The 26,379-nt window shown below is 39.6% G+C and overlaps 1 protein-coding gene across 2 annotated transcripts in view; it reads left to right on the top strand.

Annotated features, from left to right (window-relative positions):
• Positions 1-26,379, top strand: part of rbms3 (RNA binding motif, single stranded interacting protein) — a 229,218-nt gene that overhangs the window by 41,833 nt on the left and 161,006 nt on the right. Inside the window, exons 2-3 of one of the 2 annotated variants that reach the window (XM_016676090.1) lie at positions 2,284-2,438; positions 18,739-18,797. In XM_016676090.1, the coding sequence (XP_016531576.1) occupies positions 2,284-2,438; positions 18,739-18,797 (214 nt within the window). Of the gene's footprint in view, positions 1-2,280; positions 2,439-18,738; positions 18,798-26,379 lie in introns of both variants that reach the window. The other variant, XM_016676089.1, reaches the window with a different exon arrangement.

Raw genomic sequence — 26,379 nt, 5'->3', positions numbered from 1 at the left:
ACCTTGAGTTGTGTGCATTTTGCTCATCTTGGCCATTTTAGTTTATTTAAACATGTTATTAGGTAAGGATCCAAACATTTACATATCAAATTCTACCATGTAAATGAAGTACACCCACTGGCCACTTTATTAGGGACACATAGATGAATTGCTCAGCAAAAACTATTTGTGTTGTTGTTTTAAAACTTGAGTTCATTCAGGGTTTTACACATTGGTCACAGCATTACTTCTTTCCGTTCCGTCATGACAACTTTTTTTTTTTACCTAAACGTAATGATCTCATTAACATCTTAGTCTGAAATGCCAGTGTTCAGTGCCTCAAGTACCTAAAGTGGTCAAAAAATTACACTGTCATGTCTTTCAATACAAAAATTCAGCATGCTGAGGTGAGTTGATCTTCATCAGGGCAGACAGAGCTACTATGCAGTTCATGGCATCACATGACTTAATTATGGTGTTCTTTTTAGGAGATCTGAATAAACTTAATCACTGTAAATAATGTAGTGGTGGGGTATGTGTGTTGTCACTGTGAGTTACAGTAGGCTACAGAATTTTTGTACGTGTGAAAAATATCAAATGACGCATGCTAAGATGGATAATATGTAAAGAAAAGAAACTTACTTAGACCCAGATATCTTCATACGTTAGTGTGACGGGGCTATTAAATTGTCTTCTGTGCCGTTATCTTTAGATGATCTCAGATCACATGATTTGGATTTGAACTGGATAAAGTCTTGGTTTGTTACCGACATGTTCTAGGTGGCTGTTTTTTGCACCTGCATCGAGAGAGAGCTCCTTCTGTGTTCTCACACTGCGTGTGTGTGTGTGTGTGTGTTCTTATCAGTCTATGATTGTATTCCAGCATACAGTGTGTGTACGTGTTAGCATGGCACAGAGAGTGGCTGCCCATCAGTTCCATTTAGCTCAGCGTGGTAATTGGCCATCCATTGATGGACGTGGCTCCCTCTTCACGCTCCAGGGACCCCGGCTTTTTGTCTGAGAAGTGGGAGTAGACACGCTGGCATGGCACGCACGCTTAAAATAGCGCATCAAATCAGCCATGCTCCAACAGTCGCTGTTAACGTGTGGTGCAAATCGGAGGGCTAATGGTGTGTGTGTGTGTGTTAAACTGAGTGTGTGTGTGTTTTCACAGCATGTTTTAAGGTTTTGAGGTCCTCCCCTGGGACGTTGAGGGTTAACCTGGTTAACTAGAGCTGTAGGTGGTATTTTGTTATGTCTTCCTCTCTTCCTGGACATCATCTTCTCTTCTGCTTCATCCATCAGTATCTTATTTTTTTATTTTATTTTTTTTTGCATTGCACATAGCCTTTTTCTTTTTCCATGTTTTTTCCCCATTCTTTTTGCCTCTCCCTCCTTTCTTACCCACTGGGCTTCAGCTCTCCCTCGCTGTCATTATGTGCAGTGTCCCTGCAATAGAGATATAAATGGTCTGTGAGCAGGGGGCCCTGACTCCTGTACCATAAATCTACACAAACAGAACAACAAGCAAATAAAAGGAGCCAGCGATGGAGGGGGGGGAAGTTGAGTAGGAAAAACAAAGGTGGAATCAAATTTTGAATAAGTTTTGCGAGCTGAGGATTACACTGAAAAAGACATTCATATGTAGATGGTTATAAAATATACTGGAGTGGATTATTGCATCAGGATCACACACTCTCGGAGGTGAAAATTGTTTCGCAGTGTAATGAAATTGGTTCTGGCAATTTCAGTAGAGAGCAGGATCTTGCCATCATTTAAAACTGTTTATAATCTGCTGGAAGCCATATGAAGTCTAATTTGTGAGAGCCTCCTCAGTGAACTGTTTACTTAAAACATAATGAAGTGGACTGGAAAACAAAAATCATATGCTGCATTCAAGATCTCACCTGAAAGCCCTTTTTGGAACGCTGTTATTGTGGAAAGCAATTTTATTTTATTTTTTTTTCTCCCTGTTCCCGATTAAAGGGACGGTATTAAAATATGTATTTATTACGTGCTGCTGTGTTTTTATCTCTTAGCAACAGTGATTTAATCTCTTCTCTGTCTCACAGCTGCCCTAAAATGTCTTGTCTTTTAATTTGTAGTGCTTGCCGTTTCGTCAAAAGCTGTATTTTTTTTATTTTTTTTTATTGTTTCACACATTTTTAACTCCCTCGTGAAACATTGTTCCACCTCATCTTAGTGTCTTTAACTTTTTCCTCTTCTCACATAATAGTTTTACTGAAAATATATTGTATCAGTTTGTGCTAAATCATTGTTTTCTCCTTGTGTTTCTTCCAGCAGCCCTATGCTCCACCCCCTCATCCCATGGCTCCTCCCAGCCCCAGCACCAACAGCTGCAGCCAGGGAGGGGCGGAGCAGCTCAGTAAGACCAACCTGTACATTCGCGGTCTGCCGCCTGGAACCACCGACCAGGACCTTATCAAGCTCTGCCAACCGTAAGGACGTCAAACCTTAGTACCAAATTCACGTTTGCAAATGTAATGGGCTTCATGTTGGATAGCGCCTGCTCAAAAAAACCCCCAAAAATGTATGCCATCATTTCAGAAGGTGATGTCGCAGGTAGAGAGGTTCTGTTAAGGATGTTTTTTCTTCCAAAGATGTTGATCTCGGTCAATTAGGTTTGGACATAAAAATTCAGTACTACATTGGTTAATAAATTTCATATATACTTAAAAATTCTTGACAGAAATATTTCATTGATTGGTGTGAAAAATCGGATCATTAGGTTAGGAACTGGTAGTTGCCTTTTCCTGCCCAGATGTCAGTCAGCCCAGAAGAGGTTAAAGATTTCCTCACAATATTTAATTGCTTAGGACTCTTATATTTGTACTCCATAGCATTTGTTCTCAGTTTGACTCGAGGCTTCGTCTCTATTGAGTGCCACTCTTTAACTTGTATAATTTTGCTACATTTATCGTGCTTTGCTTGGATTCAATTTAAAATGTGTTTACATCTTCAGTTCCATAGCTCTCCATTTAATACGGGGTCATGTTTTTAATTACTTACTTTTTTGGAAATAATTTCTAACCAGTCCTTTATTTCAGAAATAGTTTTTTTTTTTTTTTTTTCAGTGTATACATGTCTGCTTTTAATGCATGAAATAAATTACCAGTAGTCCTCGGTCTATACAAATGGTGTGATTAAACTAAGCAGTTCACCTCTTGAGCAGACTGCAGCATGAAAAAGGTCCATACCTTGCACGCACTATTAAACTGCTACCAACTGAGTGCATTTTAAAGTTCCACACAAAGAAGTACTTAGAATGCTCAGACGAATGTTCTCGATAGAGAAGACGCACACAAACCTCCCTGCACACAGCTCAGTGAGGCCTAATAAAGCCTAGATTGGACCACATCCCCCAGGAATCACAGACCAAGCCCTCATCAAGCTGTAACACACAGTCACATGGGCCTTCCTTTTCCTCTTTCTCTCAAACTCACACACGCACAGTCTCTCTCTCTCACACACACACACACACACAAGCAGCTTTGTTCAGCTTTATTAAGTCCTTTTCGCTCCCAACATGGTGAAAACGAGGTCAAGATCATTAATGCAGACAAGGCCAGCAGATTGTGAAATGCAGGCTATGAGTGAATCTGTCTGGTTGCATAACCTTTTCTTGGCCATTTTTCCAGAAATGTCCTGGTCAAACGTGGCCAATTATTCAATGATGTTTTGGAGACGGGAACATGCCGTCCACTATATTGGGTAATTCTCCCGGTAGTCGTGTCATAAGTCATGCATTTATTCTTGAAACTCACCATCAAGATTCCATTAGGTTGAGAGGCGGCCCGATAGGATTTGGAAAAGCACTCAGCGTTTTGACATTGGATATCTCTGGTTTAGGCCTTTCTAAATGCATTCCGCCCCCCGTTGTACACAGTTGGGCAGTTTCAGTTTGATTTCTAATTCTATATGATCTTAAACATTTCGAGCACCACAATTTGAAAGGTCAAAACACATCAGAGCTTATGCAAAATACTCTGGGATTGTGGATTTGCATTTTAATGTTTTTTTTTTTTTTCTCTACATATTATGGAAAGCAAAAGGCTTTTGTCTTTTCCTGCATGGATTTGCCGTGCTGTCCTCTTGTGGCTGTCCTCCTGTTCAGCTGCTTCCTTGGTTTTTGCTCATCCTCTTGTCTTATATCGCCCATCTTTCCCTCTTTGAGCCCCCAAGGTTGCCCGAGGTTTGCTATGCTAGTGAAAATTCAATGCCACTGAAACTTTAATTAGCCAGACTGTGTTTCAGTGGCAGGCGGGTGGCAGCATTTTAGAAAAGGTCATTCAACTGTTCTGCAGAAACCAGCTCCCTGGGTTCCCTTCAGCTTTTTTTTTTTTTTTTTTTTTCCAGATGCCCTGGCACTTTTCAACACACAAAGCTCCTCCTCTCATGGCTCCCAACCCTGGCAGCTCTCCCAGGGAGACTGAATGTTAGACATAAACTCTCACTAAATATGGCAGCTTTATTTTAAGGATAAAGAAAATTATTTTAATCTTGTTAGCAGGCTTAGGTAATTTTCATAATCATAAGCAAGGGCTGGTAAGCTTGCTCAGACAATTTCTGTCATTATTTCTGTGATTTCTGGCTGCTCTGTCACACGCAAGCGCCGCTTGAGTCCTGGTTCACCTCTATATGGAAAGCAAAACCAACTGCTGCCAAACTGCTGCATTCTTGTCAAGAAGCCATGTTGTAGCTGCTGATTTGACGCCGCAAATTACAATAAAATAAAGTTGCCAAAATAATGGAAGATATTTTTCTGTTGCTGTGCTTGTAACCTTGCTCTGTGGAGCTGAAATTTCATTGCCAAAATTCTGTTAAATTCACTTCAAGCAATCTTCACCACAGCTTTAACTTATCTCATATTTGTTCATAAAATTAAAAAGTGTGTCAGAAATGGCAGATAGCTTATCTTCCATAGTTACGCATTTTCTTATTTATTTAGATGCTGTGGACCTTTCAATTTAACTTTACACCTTTGAAGACTGGCCACTGCTGTGAATGTCAAAAATAACAAATTTGTAGGTACTTGAGTTTGGGAAAATGATATTTTTGAAAGTGTAAATGTGAATAAGCCCTGTAAACACGTTGAACAGAATTCTTTGCCTGTTTGACTTGAACCATTGACCCATGTTTGACCCGTCTTTTTCATCAATTTTGATAAATAGTAGTTTTTCTACATAAATACCCCTCAAATTTCAGTTTCTTAAAAAGTTAACATGGGAGTTTTCTGCCGGATGCTCTACTAGGAAGTTTAAAGGCCATTGCTAAAGTTTTGAGTAGTTATTTAATGGAAATAAAAAAGAAAAAAACTGATAGAAAAATGTGCAAAAGTAAGAAAAAATAAACCTCCTTAAGAGAATTGTGAACACATTCAGTAGTTTGACAGATTCATATGGAGTGGTCTGCAGCTTTAGTTGGTGCCTCAAGAGCTACAAAGGTATTCAGGATGTGGGCTGCAACGATCACATTCTTTGGACTAAGCCACTTCTAAACCAGAGACTACCTTTCCTATGCCATGGAGCAAAAATACTGAGCCATTGCTTATATAGTGTAACATTTTAAATGGAGGGCTGCACAGTGGCGCAGTTGGTAGAGCTGTTGCCTTGCAGCAAGAAGGTTCTGGGTTCGATTCCCGGCCCCAGTCTCTCTGCATGGAGCTCCATGTTCTCCCTGTTTCCTCCCACAGTCCAAAAACGTGACTGTCAGGTTAATTGGCCTCTCCAAATTGCCTCTAGGCATGAGTGTGTGTATGGTTGTTTGTCCTGTCTGTCTCTGTGTTTTCCTGCGACAGACTGGCGACCTGTCCAGGGTGACCCCGCCCCTCGCCCGGAACGTCAGCTGGAGATAGGCACCAGCAACCCTCCCGACCCCCCCAAGGGACAAGGGTGCAAAGAAAATGGATGGATGGATGAATTTTAAATGAATTATCTAAAATAAATACACTTGTTCAGGGACATATCAGCGTGATGCATACAGGCACATTTAAATAATCAGTTGACCTTAAAAGATGAAGTAGCTCACATAATCTGCCGAAATATTTTTCAAAAATCATTTTAGATCAACTAATAAATGATGATGGATGAATTGTGTGGTTTTCTATGTTCGTTCAGAGCGTGATGGAGGCTAAAGGTGTTCTTTGTTTTTAATGTGCATGTCATTCCTTACAGTCTATTTTAGTTTTCTTTCATCACAGTCATTACACCTTTGTACCTGAACCTTGCTTCAATGCAACAACAATTTGCCTATAAAAACATCTGGATGTGCCATTATGTTTTATTAATGCCAACATTTTTTTTAGAATCACTTTTCCTTTAATGTCTCTGTTGTCCATGGGAGTAAAATTAAACGCTAAAGAAAACCAGCCTTTCAACAGTGGTTAAGGTTACTTGCCGCAAGCTGTTAGATGAGTTATTAAATGAATTTGGGTGGGTACTTAATCTCTGCTTTATTCATCTGGCTGGATGAAGAGTTCTTCACCAACCATCAGCCTGATATATGGCTGCAGCAGGGAGGCCAAAGGAGTGGGGTGGGAATAGTTGGCTGAACACACAGTTCGTGAGAGGTCTTCCCACTTGCCTGCCTGGCTGGATGACTGGATGAATACAGGAAAGGAGAGGAAAAAAGCGGTGGCTAAAACAGCCACTTTTGTCTTTTTCTTTAGCCTCACCAGCTATGTTGAGGCACCGGGCCAACCCGTAAGTCCAACACCAACTGAGGGTTGCAGCCAACATATTCAACCCAACCATCAAACCCAGCACGCCCTTGAGTCGTTTGGTGTAAAGTAAACTTTCGAAGACCTTTCGTTGTTAGTGACCGGATCTAAGGCTGTGACCCCACCCCGGGACCCCATTAGGGTGGAGTCCTGCCCTGAAGGTCTAAATTAAGAACGATCATTAGAGCCGAGGCCAACACAGATAAAATAGTTCAGATGTTTTTTTTTCCAACAATAAGGAGACTAAAATTGAAACCACCACAAAAACAAAGGACCAGAGTGGGTTGAATGGTCCACACTCCATCATTTCAATGCTTTTATTTTTCCTCACCCTCTCATCTTCCTCCTCCTCCACCACCCAACTCCCAGTCTGCTTCTCTTCAGCCATTTTCAGTCATGGCTGAGCCGCAGCTGTGCCCTCGGTGGAATTGGTTTCTGCATGCATGCACCGACTTGGTCACACAAATAGAACAAGCCAAATCAAGAGCTAATCACCACCAATTGTGCAAATAACCTTTCCCATGTGTCTGAGGGAGTTGTGGAGGGGCAGCTGGAGATTACGGCAGGAGGGGCAGGAGGTGGGACTGGGAGGTTTGTTTAGTAGATTAGGTGGATTGCAAAAAGGTGACCCAGAGACCACCTGTTTTTATAAAAGGGAGACCCCAGCAGACACAGAAGCCAAATTAGGCCTAATCCTCCATCAAAGCTGGCCCATCCCGTTCCCCTGGCTTTTCAAAAAGTGAAACCAGAGGTGAAAAAGTGACTAAAGATTATTCTAGTTTCAAAGATTCCCCAGCACTAAACCCTTCAAATAGCTTGTAGCTTCCAAACCCGAAACTGTTTTTTTTTACAAATAACCTTACAATATTCTTAATATTCAATCATCCTCACTTTCATAAACGAAGCTGCCATGCAAGAAACGACTTCTCTACCTCCTGATTGTCTACAATTTATCTATTATAAAGCTCATCTTAAATGCTTACAACTCTCAAATATATTTTTCTTGCCAACACAGCCCTCATAAAATACCAAGAAATCCTTGTATTAGTCATTTTAAAAACTAATTACTATTTTGTTTGTTTGAAGGTTATTGATTTATGATTTTATTGTGATTAGTTTTAACAGATTTTTTTGGTATTTTATTTACAGCTGTGGATAATCTTATGGACATGCAACGATTTGCATGTCCATAAGATTTAAGTTTACAACTTTGTTGTGTGTTTTTGTCAGTGCAGCACGCATAGTGGGATTTCCAAACAATCTAGATTGCAACAAAATGTTTAATGTAGCTAATGTTAATCTGTAACTAAGCCACGTCTCCTTTCATTCATGACTTGAAAGGATTGTGTTGCTTAACTTTTTTTAAAGTATATAAGAAAAAAAAATATTTCAATGTGCTCAACTATTAATAGCTACATCCCCAAACATCAACTTTAGAGCAGGGATGAGAGCGCCAGATTATTCAGCCCTAGGCTGCTTTTTGAATTATTTATTCCCCATTACTGTAAACATGACACATGGACTGTTTGCCTATTTAGAGCCTGACGAGTATTCCCCTTTCACTTTTAGACTTTAGTTAACTTTGCCGATTTTTTTTGTTGTTGTTGGTGGTGTGTGGAATTGCTTCTTTTTCACTTCTGAGTAGTTTCTGAGATGGAACGTCCCCAAGGAAACAATGGAACATCACATTGGCTTGCTGATATGGAAATCATTTCTTTACCCCTTTCGTTCTACCCACCTCCACCACAATGCTTTGCATTTTACATCAGTTCATCCACATAGAAGGAGACAGAGTTTTAAGCTGAAGCAGAAGTAGCATTAGAGTGCAGGATACAAAAAGACTGATTGACGTCGGGGACAAAGCCAGGAATTTTGCGACTCTGTCTCGCTGTCCTCCCTTCCAACATTTTCTGTTTTTTTTTCTCCTCCATTTCTCTTCAGTGAATTTTCCTCTAACGCCATATCTAGATAGCGAACGCAGCTCCATTGCAGATGAGATGTGTTCATTTGTGCGTATCAGACAGCAGTACATGTTGTGCAGCTTTGACAGGTTGGACATTTCTGAACAAACAGAGGTAATTCTATAAAGCTGGCTCTGAAAACAACCAGCTTTGTGTGTAAAGAGGAAGAGTGCTAGAGAGATTTTAGATGCCTACATCGTTTTGGCTTTTCTTGATGGAGACTCTCAGATTACACATTTCCCAGTAATGCTGTAAAGATGATCATCCAGCATCTATATTCCACTGCATGTTCTGCATTGTCTTTTTTTACTATTATCTGTTCAGTTCAATCAATCAACCTCGTACCAGATGCATTTACTTAACTGCAAACTAAGCTTTAAAATTGGAAAGAAAGTGGATTTAAGTGACTCTGGACTTGATATGGTCATCTGTGGTGAACAGGCTGATCTGAGTAGATCAGAAACTTCAGATCACCTGGGAATTTTTCACACAACCACGTTTGCTTTACATGGAATGGTCTGGAAATATCAAGTGAGTTTTGTGTGGTTCTGTGAGGCCGGAGAAGAATGGGCAAACTGGTAGGAGGTCTTAGTGAGGTTCAGCATCTGAAATGCCCAGTAGTTACAACCAAGTTGTGTGGAGTTTCATCCCTGAACTCGGAATACACTGAACCCTAAAGCAGATGGTTCAAACCGCACTTTGTCCAACTCCTGTCACTCTCGCCAAGGACGGAAAACAGACTACAATTTGCACAGGCTTAATATTTCTGATCAATAGAAGATTGGAAAAATGTCACAAAGTCTGATTAATCTGTATTTCAGTTGCAACGTTTGCATTGTTGGGTCAGAATTTAGTGACCTAAAGGGATGAAGGCGTCCTCCTTCTATCACTTTAGACTGGTGGTGATGTAAATGTGTTTGGCACAAGGCAAGTAGCAACACGTCCTTCATATAGAACTATATTAGTGTCAGGAGTGTAGTGATTCAGATGGTTCACAATATTTAGTTTGCAAAAGTCAACATGAGATTTGTTCTTTTTGGGAAGAGCAAAAGAGATCTGAAAGATCTCCCATCAAGTCTCATCGAGAAATCGGATCAAATGAATTCAGGTAGAAATGTGACGGACTACATTTAGAACTAATAACGTGTACAAAAGGTAATTCTACATATTCACAAATCTGTGACTTGTCAAAAGATGTAAAATTCTAATTGAAATCATTTTTAAATAAATAATTTATTAAAATCTGGCAGGAAGTTAACAGTGGAAGAAAAAGATGAACCATCAATGAAACTATTTTATCAACTTGACAGACTAAATTATAGGAAACTTAATCCAAAAAAAAAAAAAAAAAAGAAAGAAAAGAATTGTGTGATTAAGAAGCTTTCCTGGTGGGGAAAAAAATATGAAAATTATTATAAATTTATTTAAACTTTTCCACAGTGAATTGTGACCACATGGTTAAGAAAATAAGTCATTTGCCTTTTCAAGTGCCTGAATCACTGCAGCTACAGAATATTGCTCATTGCAGAACAGTTCCTCTTTTCTAGGATTCAGGACATTTTCAATGTTTTTTAATTAACTTGTCATCCACCTCTAACTCTGCAGGTGAAATATTTTTTTCCGTAGAATGGAAGCGCATTAGTAGAGAAGGGAGGGAAAAAAAAAAGAAAAGACTGGAATGAGACTCTTTGATGACTGGAAATAACCACAGTGTGTGTGAAACCAGAGCCAACTTTAACAGATGGGTTTGATGATGCACACCGGCCAAGATACTGTAGCTGCACAGTTATGTAGAAGATGAATGGACCTTGGACAGTGCATTGATTTTTATTTTTATTTTTTTCAATTTTTTGTTTTTTGTTTAGCAAAATATCTCTTGGTGATTCACCAGTTTTTCCTTTTTTATCTGGGGTATTTCCATTTATGGAGGCAAATGAAGGCCAAATTAACGTCCACCAAAACTGCATTATTAACTTTCCACCCCGGTAGTCGCCTCGTTTGTGTCTTTGAGCAGTTTAAGACGCGAGAGCAAACATTTGTCAGTTTACAACAAACCCACCAGTCTCTAAACTCTTCCAGCTGCGCATTCATTTGAAATCTTGGATCGCCACAGCCATTTTACTGATGTTACAAAAAAAATACATCTTCAACTTCAAACTTCAACTGTGCAAATCAGTTACAGCAGTAAATGTTTTATTAGACTGTTTATTTCAAATTAGCTTTCAAGAATCAGATGTTGGGGGGTGATTTTAAAATTGAATATCAAACCGATACATCTCGTGTTGTTTTGGTAATAAAGGTCACACAAAGGGCCTTTCCGCACCAGATTAGGACCACCTTGCAAGCTCCAGGATCTCCACATCTGTTGGAACATGCCGGATCTTAAAAATAAGTAAATAAAATGAAAACCTAGTAAAGGCAAGGATGATCCGATTATGGTCTTGGTCCCACCACCATGAGTACATGGCATCTACACTTTGCATCAGTTTTAAGAGCATCAGTTGTTAAATGCTGATACTGGATTAGATCTTTTAGCGTGTGGAACAAGTAGCCCATAGCAGCCGTGATGCCAATAGAATTACAATAAATTACTTGGACAGCTCCCAGTAATTAGGTTGCAGCCTTGGTGCCTCTCTTTTAGGTTCTCTAATGAACAGTCAACACTGCATGCGCTTCCCACCCAGCACCAAGATACGCCACCATGATAAGCGACCGGCACCACCACGGCATCAACGTTCACGTTTGCAGCAGTCTATAAACTCGTGGAAACGAAACCCTAACCCCTAACATCTTTGGACTACACGAAACCTCCAATACTCCACAGAAAACCCCTATATTCTGACTGATTTTTAATCCCCTGTTGCTGTCAGTTTGTTCTGAAGGAGTTCTCTATTCCTGAAAGACTTTGACAAAAGCCTGTCAATAATAATGATTTAAAAAATATATATTTGGATATATATACACAAAGTTTAGGTAATTCAGGACAGAGGTTGATGTGTTGAGGTGGATTAAAGTGTCATGTTAACAATAAAAATATTTATCCGAAGTTGCAGATTAGCTACATCCACCAGTCACTGAAAACTCTTAGGACTATATTTCTACTTGATTTTTCTTTACAATGGATCTTGATTGATTTTTTTTTTTTTTTCCTCAGGCACAGAAAAAAGAGCAACACAATTTTATTTTTGCATTACATTACGGCATGTAATGTTTGATTAGAAGAATGGTTCTGTACGTGTGTGTGTGTGTGTGTGTATTCATCTATTTCTTGGTTATATTTTGTACTTTGTTTGTTTTGCACAGTCTCCCTTCCATTTCTTCCATCCGTCTTCAGATGAGGAAGTTTAAAGTGTTTTTTAATCTTTTCTTCCCTTTGTTCTCCATGTGTGTTTGCAGCTGTCACATCTGTTTTTTGGGCGAGCATAGAAAAAGAAAGATAGTATAAAACTGGAGATAATCTGAAGTGTTTCTTTTTTTTTGCACTAAATTAATTCTTCACCGAATGTTGCATCTGATTTTGAAATAAACAAGTAAATGCATTTATCATTTAACACTTCATTTATTTTTTACGCAGAGTTAATAAGAAAACAAAACAAAACAAAAAATAACATCTGGAACATTTTCATTCTTATTTCACATTATATCTGAGAGCAGTTGCATGGTGTACACTTTCTGGTGATATGAAGCTGCTGAGCAGCTTGGAGTTCCTCCTCAGCCTAAAACAAATCGTTTTCTGGGGCTTTTCTCATTTTGCAAACTTCAAGTTTTGCAAAACTGTCAGAACTTCAAGTTCTGACAGTTTCTTGTTATGATATTAAAAAAAAAAAAAAAAAAAAAAAAAAAAAAACAACGGTATATTAGGATCTTTCCCTGCACCGCATCACTAACATAATCACTACACCTTTTTTAATAACGGAGCATGTTTTAAGCTTATGAAATCCCACAGGGTTGGATGTGCTGTGCTGAACAAACATTAAATCTGGCTGGTTAGAGTCATCCCCATCCATATGAAAATAACAAATACTCAGTGGATATAGTGTAGTATTATCTTTTTTTTTGCTTATTGCCACGTTATAGCAACTAACTTTAATGAATTTTATGTGCTAGACAAACACAAAACACCATATAACTAAGAAGCTGTTGGGAATGGATGCATGGTTTTACATATTTTTTCAAAGATATAAATCTGAAAAGTATGACAAGAGTATGTATTCAACATACCTTCACTTTACCTCTTATTAAAATCTAGTGTCTCCAAATGCATTCAGAAGTCGCCGAGAAGATGATCAAGGAAAGAACTTTAACACCCCTAATTTAGATCAAATCATCTGTTGAAATGGCCCAGTCAAAGTCTAAATACAAGTCTAAATACAAGACTTTGACTTGTAAATACAAATTTTATTTGTATTTATTTGTATTGGGGGCTAAATACAAATTTAGCCCCCCAGGCTAAATTTGTATTTAGCCTGGGGGGGCTAAATACAAATGCCCCGCATATTTTTTGTGCTTTAGAAGTTTCTCAAACACAAATGTATGTCGAATTCGAGTGAAACCCTACTTTGTAGTTTGTTGTGGCGAGGTAACAAGATATGAAAACATTTAAGAGTTACGAGTGTTAAAGATACGCCGTGTCTCATTGCAGTGATATTAACCTAATTACCTGCATCTTAGACTCTCGTCTTCATCTGCAGGCATAGATGAACTGCAATATGTAAATGTAGTTTTAGTCTCATGTATAAAAAAAAAAAAAAAAAACCCTCTCACCTCCCCGGACTTTCTTATGAAAACCGTGTTGAGTAATTACGCAAAGATGTAGCCACAGGCCTTTGGCGATGCTGACTAGAGCGTTCGGGCAAAGTGTGTGCGGAGCACCTGGGTGGTCCTTCCATCGTTCTGCTCTGTGCTTTGCTGCGTACCAGCAGCACCACAGTGACGTGTTGCTCCGCTCCAGCCTGGTTTCTCTCACTGCCCACATGCAGCTAAGACCCACTTCAGCTTCCCAGCCCCAACGATAGAAATGGAAAACGCCTGGATCCTTTTATCCACCGAGAGAGTGAGAAAAGAAGGAAATGCAGTTCCGGGATTGTCGCTCACGCACTTGCAGCTGCTCTCCTTTTTAGAAGTGAAGCCGAGCTCGATTTTCATCACATCTCAGTGCCCAGACAGCTGTCGTATGAATGACATGTTTTACATCCAACACAATTTGTAGGTTTTCATCAGCTTAAAATAGCTCATAAAGGCTCTGTTATTTATTTATTTTTTTACAAATTTCACCTCTGGCATTATGTCGGGTTGATATGAAATTGCATCAGAACTATTCCTATGGGATTCCTACACAGAGGAAGAGGGAGGACAAAAGCAAAGAAATTACAAAAAGAGAGAGAGAGAGATGTAGAAGTGGGTAGAGAGAAAAACGGAAAGAAAAAAAGAGGAGATTTGTAGGGAGAGAAAGGGCAGTGGGCCAGCAGAGTCAGAGATAAGAGGCTGCAAGAGTGATTGAAATAGGATTAGTGGAGACGGGCTCTGAATCCTGGCCACAGCATCAGTGTTAAACCTGCGCTTCACAGGGACTCCCTCTGTCACATCAAAGCCACCCCAGGCCTGGCTGGCAGAGAGGCGAAGGAGCCTCCAGCAGGGTCGTTCACATCTACACACGCATCTCATATATGATCACCTCGTCCGTCCATATCCAGCATGTCTCCTTCAGCTGGCTGGAGCAAGCTCCTTGCTGCTAGGCCTTTTCATCTCCCTGCAGCATCTTTGTGGTGTCTTTTTTTTTTGATGGGGACAGAAGATAGTGTGCATTGATGAGCCATCTTTAACATTTAATGAGGCTAGCAGTGATGAGTTGGCATCAACAAGCTACTGTCTCCTGCTTCTGCAGGGTCCAAACAAAGTTTTAATGAGAACTTTTCCCCCGATTTATGCCAAAAGCACAGCGCTTTTTAACTACTTCCCAGACTGAAAGCACACATTTCTCTAAAGAGTACAGTGAGAATATACCTACGTGTGAAGCAAAAAAAAAAAGAAAGTTTGAGTCAGTACACCAGACTATCAATGAATTGCTGATTGGATTGTTATAATTTGGACACAGACTGTTTTTCGCTCTTTGCACTGCAGTTTGTGTGTCGCCATTTCATAACATTTAGTTTTGCTTTGCCTACGAAGACATTGATGGTATTTCTTGGCTCCATATATATCAAATTAATTTGGTGATTTCCTGTGATTTGAATCCAGATGAGAGCCAATTCTTACCTGTGCTACACTTTATTGAAAGCTCTTGATTAATGATTAATGCACATATTTTGTCTGTAAACTAGGGTTTCCTTTCTGACCTAATGCAGGTTTAAAATAAGTTTTTAAAAGTTGTCTATTACCTGTGATGTGAAACCCAATCACTTTGGCTTCACATTACTATGTGAAACTGTTTCCCATCATGTTTCTCATCATTTGCTAATCTGGCTTATCTTGTCATTTTCACAAGTGAAAATAATTTAGTCTTATAGAAAATATGAATATTTCATTTTATTTCTTCAGTCATAGAGCACATTTAAAACTGAGCTACATGTCCAGGAAAAAAAAACAACAAAGTATAGCACAGTATTAGGAGCTAATAAACAATAACTGTGTACAGAAATCAGCTACAATGGGAATCTGTTGCAGAGCTTGGTTGTGTCTGAATGGGACCCGTTTCTTTTCTTTGTAGCCTGAACCTAGCCATCAGCTAAAGTCGCTACAAAGAAAACAAAATCGTTTATGAAATTGGAAGAATATCAATGAAATATTATCTTTTTTTCAGATTTTAGGAACTGAAACAGTTGCGTCTCTAGACAAGACATCTGTAACCCCTTGGTCAGAAGGTGACTCCCCCAGCCAAGTCGGCCTCCATGGTGACCAGCTGTTGTCGGGTTGTGGTACTTGCTAGGACGTTTATTATTGTCCGGTTTTAACTCAAATATGTATGACGGCATCAACATGTAGATTTCAAAGCGTGGAAGGATTCTAGCAGTCAGTCTTCTAGTGCATCGAGCCTGATTCAGAGATAAACAAGCCAATAGCAATGCCATCAAAGGTGTTTTATCCATTAAAAAAAAAAAAACATTCTTTTATTGTTTCTGTTTAAAATCTTCTTAGGCAGGTTTGTAGTATTTAATTTGTCGATGATGTGTGCGACACGTTAACCATAGTCTTTACTTGTAACAGTTTCTCAGTTGCGTCTCAGAAAGAGTCTGACTCCCAGCAGCCGCTACTCAAGCTCTGATTGTTCTCTAATCAAATGAACACTCCTTGCTCTGTGTTCATTCTGTGTACTTATGCTCGAGAGTATCTCAGTATGATCAAATACTGCACCTTGGGCCTTTTTCTGTTGAAGTAGATTATGGATCCCTATAGCTAAAATGGCCTATTTTATCTGCCGAGGGGAGACAATGCGCTGATTGGTGAGTACTCATTGTGTATGCGTGCGAGTTTATCCCTGTATCGGCGCGTGTACATGGGTGAGCTGGTAGTTTTCCTCTCGGAGCTCATCAGTTCATATCCACCACCCATCCCACCGCAGCATGCAGTAAATAGAGTCTCTGGCACTCGTTGAGAAATGGCACAATTATCCCCTGCTGGTGAAATATGGGCCGGGATGCACCACTGCGTCTTCCCTACAGAATGTGTGTGTGTGTGNTGTGTGTGTGTGTGTGTGTGTGTGTGTGTGTGTGTGTGTGTGCGTGAAGAGCCTGCACTTTCTCTCTTCATTCATTGTGATGTGGATTCAACACACAAAGAACTGCTTGACTCTCACGCCAAATGCGCAAGTGTAATTGTATAAACAGCTGCACAGACACACACACACACACACACACGCAGACGCGCAAGTGCTCATACTCTGAAGGATGTATATTTGTTTGCACAAAAGAAGTGCAGGCACACACTTTCTTTTCACACTCCAAACAATGCAGCATGTTGCACTTTTGAGATGACACAGGAAAATACAATAACTGTCATTTGATTCATGTTTCAAAATTTTTGTTGCACACAGAGATCTGGGATAAATATTTATGGGTCTAGAGCTAGTTAAATTTTGAAATACCCCCCCCCCTCTCCCTTTATTTGATCTTTAGCAAAAGTAAATGTTATTTTATAGCATTTCAGAGTAAGGAAAAGGGACACCATGCAAACCTTTCCACACATTAAGAGAGCTCTCATGGTTTCTACTAGACCTTAATTAGCTTGTCAGGTCTCTGACTTGTTCACATTTATCCTCAGGAAAGGTCAGCTGATGCAAATCTTTTAAGCTTTGGAGATTCGCTTACACATCAAACCTTCACCCAACAATTGGTGGCCAAAGACTCCTTTAAGCAGATTAATACTGTAAGTTACGCTAAGAAAATGATTAAATTCAGTTGTTTTTAGATTAACTTTGGACGCTTGTGGAATCTAATTTGGAAGCTGAAACTTTCAGGGCCATTAAAACGCCTTGCGAAAGTTTTCACACCCGTGAGCTTTTTCACTTTTTGTCATCAAAGTACTGAGATGTTGTGGCCTTTTTTTTCCCCAATTCTTGTAAATCATAAGAATTGATTGTTCTTTAGACACTCAAGAATATAACTAAGCTACTTTGGTATACAATTCATTGTTTGAAAATATTGTGAACAATTTGGCAACTTTTAGACGATTCCCAGTCACAGAAGTTAAGACCACACCCCATGCTTTGACAAATGTTGGGTTGGATGACGGCAGATTTTAAAATGCCTTTTTACAACGTTTTGAACTTTTTGGTAACCGATTAAGTGAACTTTTTACTTTGCCTGAATTCTAAGAAATAATTGGTGAATGTTGGTCTACATTTTTTAAATAAATTGTCATATATAATTTCCAAAAGATCAAGTTGGAATCCATGTAGAAACAAACCACCTGTCACTGTTGGAACATTTTTGTTTTTGAGCATAAAAGCTGCGACATGTTTCTGAAGTTATACTGCAATCAAAAAGTCTGTAAAATGTGGCCTACGTACGTATCCAGTTCTCTTAGTATTTTGTTGAACCACCATTATTTAACCACCTTATACTTTAAATTTCACACAAATACGTTACATTTACGAAATACTTTTCCGGGCCCCAGTGTGAAGACGGCTGGATACAAATTCCTGCAAAAAAAAATGTTTGCATCATTTTCCTCCCACTTCAACAAATCTGTTGTGGTTGCAACATGATGCAATTTGAAGAAGGTCACAAGCTCTTAACCTCTGTTGCATTCTGGTTGGCTGTTCGCACTCTCTCAAGCAGTCACAAGTGGCGTTCACTGGGAGTGAACAGACAGGATTTTACTGAAGGTAATATTTGATTTTAAAAAGTAAAATTATGACGAGCTTTGGCCTTGAGTGTTGTCCTAATCTGATTTAGGAGCTTTCTTCAAATAATAAATCAGTTCTTACAGATCCAACATTTGGAGTCCAACAATTTTGCACATCACCCAGAGCTCGACTCATGTCGGTGTTTGAAGTTGCTTGGTGGACGTCTACTTTTTTCTCTTTGCTTTCCTCCGTGGTTGTCAAGGTTTGCTGTCCGATCCAGCAGACTGTTTGCCTGACCTCAAAAATACAAATTGGAAACAATTTAACTTTAAGCAGACGGAAACCTTAAAATAACACTTACAATTCCCCTTTCGTTTGCTCTGTTGCTCGACGTGTTTTACAGCTTTATTATTTAAAGGACATTAGTCGGGATTAAATGTACTCTATACACTATGCAAACACAAAAAAAGGCCATTTGCAGCATTTGTGTTCTGTCAGACCTTTTGAAATTGTCCGATGGCTCTCTAAAATGTCAGAGGCTTGCTCAGTCATTTGAAGTCGGTCACACACATAATGTTATTAACCTCGAGTGATTTCTCTTTCCAATGGCTTTTGACATTTGTACGGCTCTGAAAATTGCTTGTTGCACTTAAATGGCAGATAATACGAAAAATAAGACATGACTGTGACCACAGGTTGATGATGTGAATAAACTGCTCTAACATTTCAGTGTCATGGGGTTTAGTAAGCTGACCGCTCTCTCTCTGTCTCTACAGGTATGGAAAAATAGTGTCAACCAAGGCCATTCTCGATAAGAACACTAACCAGTGCAAAGGTAAGTTCTTATTTTCTTTGTTTCATTGAGTATGCCATCAGTCTTTAGGGAGCAATATGTGCCTGTGTATAGATTGAAATTGAGCCAAGGAGTCTGCAAGCTGTAACTCAGTGATTTAGGGAGCCGCTGACTTACCACTGCAGGAAGAATTCATGAAAACCTTATCTTGGTTGATGCTACGCTGCTTCACAGGCAGCAGTGGCCCCAGGCCCTCCATTTGTACTTTTTTATTTCATGTGTTTTTTTTTTTTGTTTTTTTTTTTGTTTTTTTCTTTTCCATTTTTAAAATAACTGGATATACTTTCTTGAGTAATTTGAGCGCTAACAGGCTGGATGGGACTTGATAAACCTCGGTTAATATTTCTGTCACCCCCATCTTCTCAGTGCCTTTGCTATAGGCCGTGCACGGCTGCAGATAATGCAGTTTACATGTTTTTAGGCAGTCACTTGTTAATGATAAAGATCAGCAAAGATTTAAGCGGAAAAGCTGTAAAATAGTGGGAATTAAAGGAATGAGGAAAAGAAAAATAGCGCGGCGCTCGCCTTAAGGTGTCTGGCAGCACTGTTAAAGAGCTATTGAAGTTTCGTCAATACTTTTAATTGCTTTTTGTGGTTTCCCAGTCTCTGAAGCATGGCCTTTCTTCTTTGCCGTACAGCACATTTGACGTTATCCCACCAGGGCAATTCACAGGGTCAAAACTCTGGTATTTAGTGGATAAAATATAGTTTGATTATCTTGACAGGTCCTGCTCGACAATAAAGACAACACAATGAATGCCTGCTGGCAGGAAAGTTCTGTGTGTAGAATTCAGATTGAAGGGGATTATTGTAAAGTGCGGCGCTATAAAACAAGGTGACAAACCGCTTTGAAGGTCTGCGTCCGAAAAACTGAAGAAATGAAATGTTTACAACTCTCCCTGCCCTCCTAACCGGAGTTATGCACAGCACACAGTACAAAAAAAAAAAAATCTAACTAGTTTAGTACGTTGTTGTGTGGGATACAACAGTTGCCATAACTCACCCTCCTGGTATGCAACACTACTGAGATGCCAAGAGGCAAACATAAGCAAGCATATTTTATGAGTGGAAAGAGGGCGGCGGATCGACACGAGACTTGTAGGAAGAGTACAAAAACTAATGTGAGATGAAGGATTTGGCAAGCATGAAAGGAAAATCTCAATTCTTAAATTGAAAAACAATTCCATGTAATGGAAAACTTCCCAAAAAATATCATTCAAGGTCAAGTTTTTTTTTAGTCAGGAGGAAGAAGACAAAGTTAAATAACTGTCCTAGTAGCAAAAGAGAATTTAAACGGTTAGCAATGCAGTCCTTGGCAGTGAGTCGCGGTTAGGATCAGATGCGCTACTGGGAGGACAATCTGAATTATGTCCATTTTATTTTTTTTCCATTTCTATTTTTGTGTCCATTTACTTGCTTGTATTGTTTCCTTTTACAGAAATATGTCAATGTCAAAGTAAATGCTTGTTTGAAGGAACGTTTTTCAGTTAATATTTTTGAAACAAAAGTAAATTTTCAGATCATCCTGATCTGCTGCTGTTTAGTGTTAACTAACCACCATCAGACAGTGTGATCTCTTTCCTCTGTCACTTCTGTCTTGTGTGTTTTTGCAGTTCAAGTGAATGAGTTTTGCCTTTACAATTAAAAATTCACACAAGCTCCTCTTAAAGAAGGAACATTTTACGTACTTATTTTTACACGCAACATTGGCAGTACTACCAGGGCAGGTCTTGGCAGAGCCACAACACACGTTTTATGTAGTTGCTGTGGGAAAATTTGCTATTCTCCCCAATTTTCTGAATTTTTACTTTTTCTTTTTATGTCTTGATGCTCAGGATTTCTTACCTCATTAGTCACATTATTAGCAACTCAGTGTTCAGTGTATGTTTTGCTGAACACACACTAACCTTTTAACTCTTTTTAACAGTCGTCCATGCACACAGAATGTTGTGAACAATTTTGTCACTTTTATGGTCTGATAAACTTGAGTAAGAATGCCATTTTTTTTTCTTTGATATAAGCTAAGATGTTTCAAATAAGTATATAAAACATCACCTAATCTAAACATGAAAGCAACATCTATTACTTGCAAGTATAAAAAAATAAATATTTTTTCATTAGTATTGCAGCTAATACTTAAAGAGATATTTATTTCCTGTTACTTTGACTTGGATGCATATGTATAAATATGGCAAATGAGAGAGCACAGATATGTGTGCATTTGTCACACATCTTACATTTTTATGAAATTGTTTTATTCAGTAAAATATCCCCTGCACCTTCCATAAGTCTGAACCGCAAAAAATGGAGAAAAGATGCACGCTTTCATATTGCTTATGCCAAATTTTTGACCTACCAGCTGAGTATAAAGGCTGAAACTTCAAGAAATATGTTTTCAAGACGTTATTGTCCAATTTTGGTTAAACTGTATGAATCGTATCCTCTAACTCTGTTCTTGGTTAATATGAGTCGCACGCTTTGTGGTCCGCTTCAACATTTTGACCTGCTGTGAGTTCGGAGATGGTATTCTCCTTACCTTTGTCGTAAAATGTACACCTACTTTTTTTTCTTTCTACCACTTCAAACCAGTCTGGTTTCTCTCTTCTGAACTCTTATATCAGCTTGGTAGTTTTGTACGCACAGCTGTAGTAGCTGGATACTTTACCTTTTCCATATAATCCTCTGTAAAACCTGAACGATGGTTGTGAGTGAAAATACAAGTAGATGAGCCCTTTCTGAACTTGTCAGAGCAGCCTGTCTGCCAACAACAATCATGCTACTTTAAAGTTACATAACTCTCCTTTCTTAACCCATTCTGAGTGTGAACTCTATTAAGTCTTCTTCACCACGTGTAAATTATTTCAGTTGCTGCCATGTAATTGGCTGATTTGCCATTTGAAATATCAAACGATTAGAAGCATTTTCTAATTAGCTGTACCTACTAAAGCGTATTTCCTCTATGTGAGCATTTTAAGGTTGTGTTATAGTGGAACCTTTGTGTTTCGCCAGTAAAAGAGGCTATAAAAGAGAAATAAACCGAACAACAATAAAGATGGAAGAAAGGATACTGGGTGAGATGTTTGGTAGAATCATAGGAGTGGGAGTGTTTCAGAATAAAATAAAAAAACAAAAACAAGTGTCGATGCTTTCTGTGCTTGCAGGTCAGGTGTATTCCGGAGCACAAACAAACAAACAGACCGTGACAAATGCCCACGCACCAACATGAACATGCATTCCTCTTTTCCTCTACCATACATCCGTCTGCTACGTTTGCCCTTCAGTAGCCGTAGAAGTACTGTAAAGCCCCGTTTGAAGTACCGCATCTCCAGCACTACACTCCAAGACCGTGTAATACAACTCTCCCACGCACTCCAACACAAAGGGCACACTCGCAGAGATTAATCGTACCCCCACACGCACTCCCCATCCATCTGCCCGAGGTGTGTTCTGCTCTTGCAGCAACAGTGGCCATGCAATAGATCTATCACTCTTCCTCCTAACATCCCAGCATGTGAGCCTGTCTGCCTGCTCCGGCTGCTCTCCTCCACCACCGCACCACGCAGGCCCTTCATTGAGCCTCTCTGTCTTGCCAGTTCTGACTCACTCGCTCACTGCTGCGTTACTTTATTGCGCACACACGCACACACAATATCAGTTGCATGTGAACAGTGCATTCCTACTTACACACATGTGCTTTGGATGTTTCCCAGTTCAGAGAAAAACAGGAAGTTATGAAAGGGCTTTGGGGCTGTAGAGGGCTGTGGATGAGAGGAACCATTCAGCTCTTAATTTCACACTGTCGCTCTCATGCTCCTCTGCAGCCTTGCACATCTCCTCTTTGCCTGTTTTTACCTACTCCCTCTCATGGTCTGTCATCTGTATAACTGCCCCTGCACTTTTACACATACTTAAAAAAAAAAAAAATACAACCATGTTTTTAGGTTTACATCAAAGACGAAGCAGAGGGGGGGGGGCTGAAAATGGTGAGAGGAGTGGGGAAAAAGGGGATAGATTGCGACGACACAAAAGTGCTTATTTGCCCACAAGGGCCCTCTTAAACGGCGGTGTCGACATTTGAAATAAAGCAGGGCCGACCGAATGAAGACATTATTTTTTTTTTCTGTCGCAGCCATGAGGCACAGGAAATGACCTCAGCCCTTTGAAGGACCCTTATTTTCCTCCTCCTCCGCCACTGGGAGATAAAAGCGTGGCGTTTCACTGGCCGGACTGACACTCCGCTGTTACGGGCCCACCACCACCACCGCAGTGAACAGTGGGGGACAGATGAGATGAGGAGATATTCTCTTGCGCGTTCTGTAGTATGCTGTTCATTTCTTTGCCCTGGAACTTCTTGTCCATTTTATACGAGGACGCTAAAAACTCTCAAGGGCATTGCATAAAAGTGCATCTTGAAGGAGTCGCTGTTGCATTTGCTCTGCGACGTACTGACAGCCTGTATCAGATGTTGAGAAACTTTAATGTTTGACACAAATTTATATGTTTTCAAGTCAAAAAGTCACTGCGTGGTGTTTTCTCCCCCCCCCGCCCTCATTTGGGATATTGATCCAGTTTGGTTTTATTTGAAAGTAAATGCTGCCTCTTTTCTGCACCCTAAAAGGCTGTCAAGAGTTTGACTGTAGCAGTTTGAAGACCTCCTGCCTCGCCCAAGGATCAATCTGATGGAGACATAGACACATTCTGTAGGACAGATTTATTGCTGCATCAGTGGGTAGCCTAAGTGGAGTATTCCAGGACTGGACATGAGGACTATTGATGAATGAGGTGAAGTTCTCCAATATGGCCTGTTTCTCATTGTCATGTCCATGCATACCCGTGGGGGGGCTTAGAATGCTTTTCGCATCCGTTATTGGTTTCTCATTAGCGGGCCAAGATATAAACATTTGTCTATGTTGGACACTGTGGCGGCGCAATTAAGGATTCTCTTTGCCGCCCTCTCTGCCCTTTGAAAGTGAATTATGTGCAGATGAGAATCTCGACTGAAGTGTGGCCAACACACAGACCTTATCCAAGAGGCTGTGCACACTCGGAGCCATTTCAGAGAAAGGCGAGATCAGCCAAAGGAGAAAGCGAAAGTGTGTGCCGTTTCCTGCTTGCATTGTGAATTAATGACTCTAATTAGCAATAGCTGAGAGATAATCACATTGATCTGGGCAGATTCAGTGTGCAGAACCTTACTGGATAACACCAACAGCCTTTGTTAACATCTTCTAATCACACAGGAACCCACCATAAGTGCCTCCCCCCAGTCCCTGCTCTATCTCTGCCTCCATTCTTGTAAGGTTCAAAGCTGGCCATTCACCAAGTAGACATCCGAATGGCTAAGCTTGTCATAAATAGACGGAGCCTGGCTACGAGCAGCACATTCCTTGAGTTCTGACCTTTTGTACTCCATCCACTTCCTGTGCTGTTTTCACATGCAGTGCGGTTGTCTCCTCTTTTTGTTGATTTCCAATTCATCGTGTCAGAAGTAGTGGCCGTGGTGAGGTGAAATCAGAAAGAACAAGCACAGTTACAAATTTGGAGAATCCGTCAGGGAATCTTACATTTTGAAGTTTTTATCAATAGAAACATGTTTAGTTATATCCAAACCAATCCAAATTATACTATAACACAGAATCAATTCACCGTCATTTATGTCATTCAGTAAAAAGATGAGATGGGGAATTGGGATAAAAGTAAAAAAGATGGTTTAAATTTGAGTAAGACTCAAAGTTTGATACCCAAGTTTCATAAAGCCTGTCTCATGTAATCAGGGGTTAAGGTAAGCCAGTATGTGTAGATCATTTGAGTAGCTCTAATCATATAATGGATGGTGATTATGCTAGATAAGGTTTTCTGTGATGTTGGTCAGCAGGTAAAGGCCATTAAAAGGAGCCAACTGCTGCTTCCAAGTTTGTAACAAATGTGCAATTATTAAGACTGCGTGCATAAGAATTAGGGAAGTTGTTTTTGTGAGGAATAATTGATTAATGAACAACTGCAGTGCTATCAGTTGATCCTAAACATCAATAAAATTTAGACTTGAATGTCTAAAAAAATGAGAGGTGTTTGATTTCTTTAATATATTATTTATATTAACATTTATTCTGCTACTATTAATTTGAAAATTATTCTGCTAAATTACCATCGCATGTGAGAATATAATCTACACAAAATATACAAATAAATATTTGACATTCTAAAAAAAAGTCTTGACCAAAAATTCATTGATTTTCCTTTTAGTGACATAAGCCTTACATTCTGGCCTAGTCTTTTGTCTAACAACGAAACCGCAACCAATTCCTGTTTTAAATTAAGTTTAATAATAATAATAAACCATCCATCAATTCTGTATTTTAGGGAGACCAGATGCATCCGATGTGACAATATTAGATTAATCTGAGGAGACTAGAAACTGCAGTACAATTTGGCCTCATTATACCTCTGATTTGACTTAACTCTGACTTGGACAAAATACTTGTGAACAGGTTTTGCAAACAGTTTTTTTTCTAAGAAAGTCTAAGTCCTGCAGATTGCATCATGACTTTGCAGAAATCCCCCATCCTAAGGAACAAAGTTCTAACAGTGGATAAAAAAAAAATCAACCCAGTTGATTATGAAGAAGTCTTTAAAAGAATATTGCATTTTAAACAAATTTCACAAAATGCCTCGGCAAACACCAGTGAGCGGCGAGGAGGTGTACCTGCAGTCATTTCTTATCCCTAACCTAAGCCATAAAATGGAAGAGAAACACTGTATAAGATACAACTCTCCACCGAACTGCCATGGCTTTCACCCTCTGCACATCCCCTGACTAATGATCATACCCTTGATTAGTTAAGGGTGGCATAAATCATAACTCCAATGAATAGGAATTCTAGCTGTGGGCGGCAGAGCAGTTTCTCATGAATGACTAACAGATGCAAGACCTAAAAAATGAGCTGCATATTCATTTGGATCCAGTGGATGATCCGTCTTTGTCCAGAGTCTAAAGTTTACCTCTACTTGGAGATTTCCTCCATGATCCAATCCAACAGGCAACTCTGAGATCTGGCTTTGTTCATATATTTAGTTTGTCACCTCATCTTTTCAGCTTGGTATTGGACTGGGCATGATTATATTATATATTAAACTGATGCTGAAGGATCATATGGTGCTGCGGGAGATAGAACCACGTATGAATGCAACACTTAGCAGTATCCAGGTATAGATGGAATAAAGGAGAAGCTATTTTAAGACATTCCATATGTGAAGTGAAAGAAGTGTGAAAGAGGAGCTGCACTTCCTCTTTGGGTAAAAATATGTATACTATGAAACTTTCCCATCAGTGAGGAGCTATGCAGTCACATCTGAATGTGTGCGAAGGTTTGAGTGTCCTTGCACTGGGCATCTACGGGCTGCTGTGTACCCAATGTGGTTGCATGAGTTTGTATGTTGGCATCTAGATGTTCTGCACTTCTACATCATTGTATATTGCATAAATGTTGGCTATTATTGGGTGTTTGAGAACGTGTAGATTCTCTTGTTTTTGCCACGGGTCACCTTTTAACAATCTCTTGACAAA

Source organism: Poecilia formosa, unplaced genomic scaffold (assembly GCF_000485575.1).
Source record: "Poecilia formosa unplaced genomic scaffold, Poecilia_formosa-5.1.2 Scaffold127, whole genome shotgun sequence".
Classification (NCBI taxonomy): domain Eukaryota; kingdom Metazoa; phylum Chordata; class Actinopteri; order Cyprinodontiformes; family Poeciliidae; genus Poecilia; species Poecilia formosa.
Note: the sequence above shows the minus strand (reverse complement) of the source record. Positions and strands in the feature narration are given on the sequence as shown.